The sequence below is a fragment of the Armigeres subalbatus genome, chromosome 2 (assembly GCF_024139115.2).
Source record: "Armigeres subalbatus isolate Guangzhou_Male chromosome 2, GZ_Asu_2, whole genome shotgun sequence".
Lineage (NCBI taxonomy): Eukaryota > Metazoa > Arthropoda > Insecta > Diptera > Culicidae > Armigeres > Armigeres subalbatus.
Genome location: NC_085140.1, coordinates 187,385,234 through 187,388,670, shown reverse-complemented (window position 1 = coordinate 187,388,670; position 3,437 = coordinate 187,385,234). Strand labels below are relative to the sequence as shown.

General features: G+C 40.9%; 1 protein-coding gene across 1 annotated transcript; it reads right to left on the bottom strand.

Moving 5' to 3' along the window:
* Window positions 1-799: 799 nt before the first annotated feature.
* On the bottom strand, window positions 800-2,865 carry LOC134211389 (eukaryotic translation initiation factor 3 subunit I). Its single transcript, XM_062688196.1, has 3 exons — window positions 2,707-2,865; window positions 2,313-2,539; window positions 800-1,786 (listed from the first exon to the last, which is right to left on the bottom strand). The coding sequence occupies exons 1-3, from the start codon at window positions 2,707-2,709 to the stop codon at window positions 1,036-1,038; spliced, it is 981 nt and encodes a 326-aa protein (XP_062544180.1). The 5' UTR covers window positions 2,710-2,865; the 3' UTR covers window positions 800-1,035.
* Between the last annotated feature and the right edge of the window lie 572 nt (window positions 2,866-3,437).

Here is a 3,437-nt window from a genome sequence, read left to right as displayed (position 1 = left end):
CTTGTGTCGCGAATTGTTACGGAACCTATAGAATATTATCGATTAGAAATACGATGCTAACAAACTATTGCTGAGCGCGTTTTACTCCCAACTCTCCTAGTGCGATAAACGCAACCTTTGTTGCTCGTGTCTTGGTTACGATTCTTCAAATCTTGCTCGCAACTTAACTATTTTCTACTCTGCCTTTCTCGGCTCAATTTCAATTACCACTGCACAATTAAACTCGAATTTAATAACCGCCAGTACTCTTCACTCGTAAACTTTTTTCCTTCTATTTGCCTTTTCATGTTTTGCTAAATCGTAAACAATCAACCTCATAGCATGTTGTCGTAGACTGGTTCTGCATACATCTCACCCTGCTGATAGCGCTCACTGCTCACGTTTCGTTAGCATTGACGGTTGAAAGAGCTCGGAGCCGTCAACATAGGTCGATGTTTGGGTATATTTTTATTGTAAAAAAAACAAAAACTTGTGGAAAACCCAAGTGTTGCAAGTCACCCCGTTTGACGGTAGGCATCTTTGCCGTGGAATGTGGTCCTTCCATGATTTTGGAACGCTCGCAAACCTAGCGGTGGATGTCAAGCGTTACTATTAACACAACGCGCATAAGATAGAGTACCATATCTGTTTTATGCATTTGGCATTGTTCTTCCTATTTGTTAGGAATTCGTCCGTCGTGATGGTCATACATATATTGTCTTTATAACTTCTCCGTTGAATGATCCATGCAGAATATCAATATGTAGGTATGTACATTGTTGGGTGTTCACAATATAATAAAGTTAGGACAAGATTGCAATTTTCTGTACGTTATCAACATCTTTAATTTATTCATCCACTGTTGTTGATAATCGTCCCCGAACATTGTTCCTATTTATTATTTACCTAAACAAATGTTCAAGTTATGCTTATGTTGTTAGGATTTCTCCTCCACTCACTTTTTCGTCACGTCCCTTTCGTTTTTTGTCAGTCTTTGCACTGATTGACAAATCACAAGAAAATACCTACAATTTGACAGACTTTCTCTCGTGTCGTTTACTCAAATACAAAGTCATAGTACGAAGCATCGAAAACTTGAACACGCACAAAACCATCTTCACCGCCAGTTGCGTAACTTTTGCCATCCGGATGGAAAGCCAAACTGTTGATTGGGCCGAAATGTCCCTTAACTCGAGCGAACTCTTCCTCGTACACCAAATGGAAGAATCTGGAATCAAACTTACCGGCCTTGGTTGACGTAGTTGTTACCTCCATAGCTTCCTGACCACCACCCAGTACTACATGCTCATGGATTGGGCTAATGGCTGCCGAATTAACCGGACGTTCCGTTTTGTATGTCTTCAGGCACATCAGTGATTCCGAATCGAACAACTTGGCCGTGGTGTCCTTTGAGGCTGAAACCAGCATCGTTCCATCAGAGGAGAGCTGCATATCGTTGATCTGGTGCGTGTGGTCGTTAACGGAATTGAGTTCCTTTGCAGCACGCAGATCCCAGATTCGGATCGAGCCGTTGTCGTGACCAGTGATCACAGTCTCGTCTAGCGCTCCCCACAGCATCGAGGTGATCTTCGACTGCTGATTCATGGTCAGCTTCAGGACTGGACTTTGGCTGCTGATGCTGGAGTCTACATTTCGAACATCGATGATGAACAGTTCGCAGTTGTGACCCATAGCCTTGTCAGTGGAATAGGATGCCTGATTGCCCGAATAGCTGAAGTTCACCGTACGAGCCGCCGAGTTGCATTGAATAGTTCCGAGGGCACGGCCCGTTTCGACGTCCCACAACCTAGAAGAGTTATTTTTGTGAATTATTTAAAAAAAATATATATTGTAAATAAAACAAAATTATGTGACTTTAAGATGTATCTAAGGATGGTTTACGAGCTAATATTCATGATTCGTGTTTGAAAACAGGAGTAATTGAAAGGCCCAAGCACTATATTTTATGAAATGCTTTGAGTTTCAAGTGACCTGATACAAAGTTTATTTGAAAAGTTTGAAAAATATACAGTAGAAGTGGATCTTCGGCGTAGTTGAAGCTCAATAAAAATAAGCTGATTAGAGAGGAAAAAAATGAGTGGCTTTACTCATTACTCATTTCGAATTCGTTGTAATTCCACGCGTTAAAACCTTTAACTACAAGCTAAATTGAGCTAATCTAAGCGAGTTGATTATTAAATAACATAAAAAAATCTATCCCTTGTCTGTATACAGTGACTTTTAGCGTATCGCTACCAGCCCTGCTTGAAGGAGCGATACGATAAGCAATTAAAATTCTATTATATGTAGCAGCAAAACGAAGTTCAACTTACATAGTAGACATATCGCCACTGCCGGTAATCAATCTGGTCGTAGTCCAGTCCACGTCGACACACCAAACGGCTCCCTGGTGGCCATTGAATGTTCCGAGCCGTTCTCCGTTTAGCGAAAACCAAACCGAGGGCTTGTGATCTTTTGCCGTGGAAAAGATCAGATCGCCCTCCCTATTGTACTTGATTTGCGTTATGGCACGCTCGTGCCCTTGTAACATCAAAGGTTTCTAAAAATTTTAATAGTTAATATTAGAAGGTTCTGTGTCCATCAGCATATTAAGAGCACTTTGAGGTTAGGATAATATGTTGATATATTATTTTGATTCTACACCAAAATTTCAAACAGATAATCGATGCATATTAGTGAATAATTCGTCCAGAATAAAATACTTACCATTTCGACTTCTTAATGCAAGTTTTTTCGGCGAATTTTCACAAAATTTCACCAGGAAAACTGGCCGCGAGTGAGTGAAGCACAAAATGTTTGCAACGAAAGACCGAAACGAAAACGTCAGCTTTCTGCCACTATCACAAAACGTCAAACCAACGGTACCGGACCAGTGTTCGAAAGCGCACTTGGTCGATTATTCCGATTTTCATTTGCGGGTAGAACGGTCTACGTTCCACGTTGAACCATAAAGATAATGGTACTGGACCATAATCGTATACTATCCAGCTTTCCACGCTCGGTATAATGGCGGCTTATCGATGTGTAAAAATCAATCGGTTACTGTACTTTTTGACACTAGCTGGAGGAAAACTCACTGGCGATAAGGCCTTTTTTCCCTTCCCCTCACCCAGGAACGCCAGTGGGCTTTCCTCCAGCTAGTGTCAAACAGTATAGTGACCGATTGATTTTTACACACCGACAAGCTGCCATTACCAAGAGTGGAAAGCTGGATAGCTGATAACGTTTTGACCATAGGAGCTACGGTTTTCGTAGACCGGACTGTATGAGCAACGGGTTGTTAAGAATGTTGACCGTAAGAAAAATCGATTTTCTTCATACATTTTTGGACGAAAGATTTTATCGGTATTATATTGATTATGGTTCGTAGACTGTAAACCTCATTGATTACGGTTGAGGTACACGTAAAAAAATAACCTTATATGTTATGGCAAAAA

Coding starts and splice junctions, on each gene's coding strand:
- LOC134211389 (XM_062688196.1), bottom strand. Junction 1,787..2,312: donor AGTGGCGATATGTCTACTAT/GTAAGTTGAACT, acceptor TAACTCTTCTAG/GTTGTGGGACGTCGAAACGG.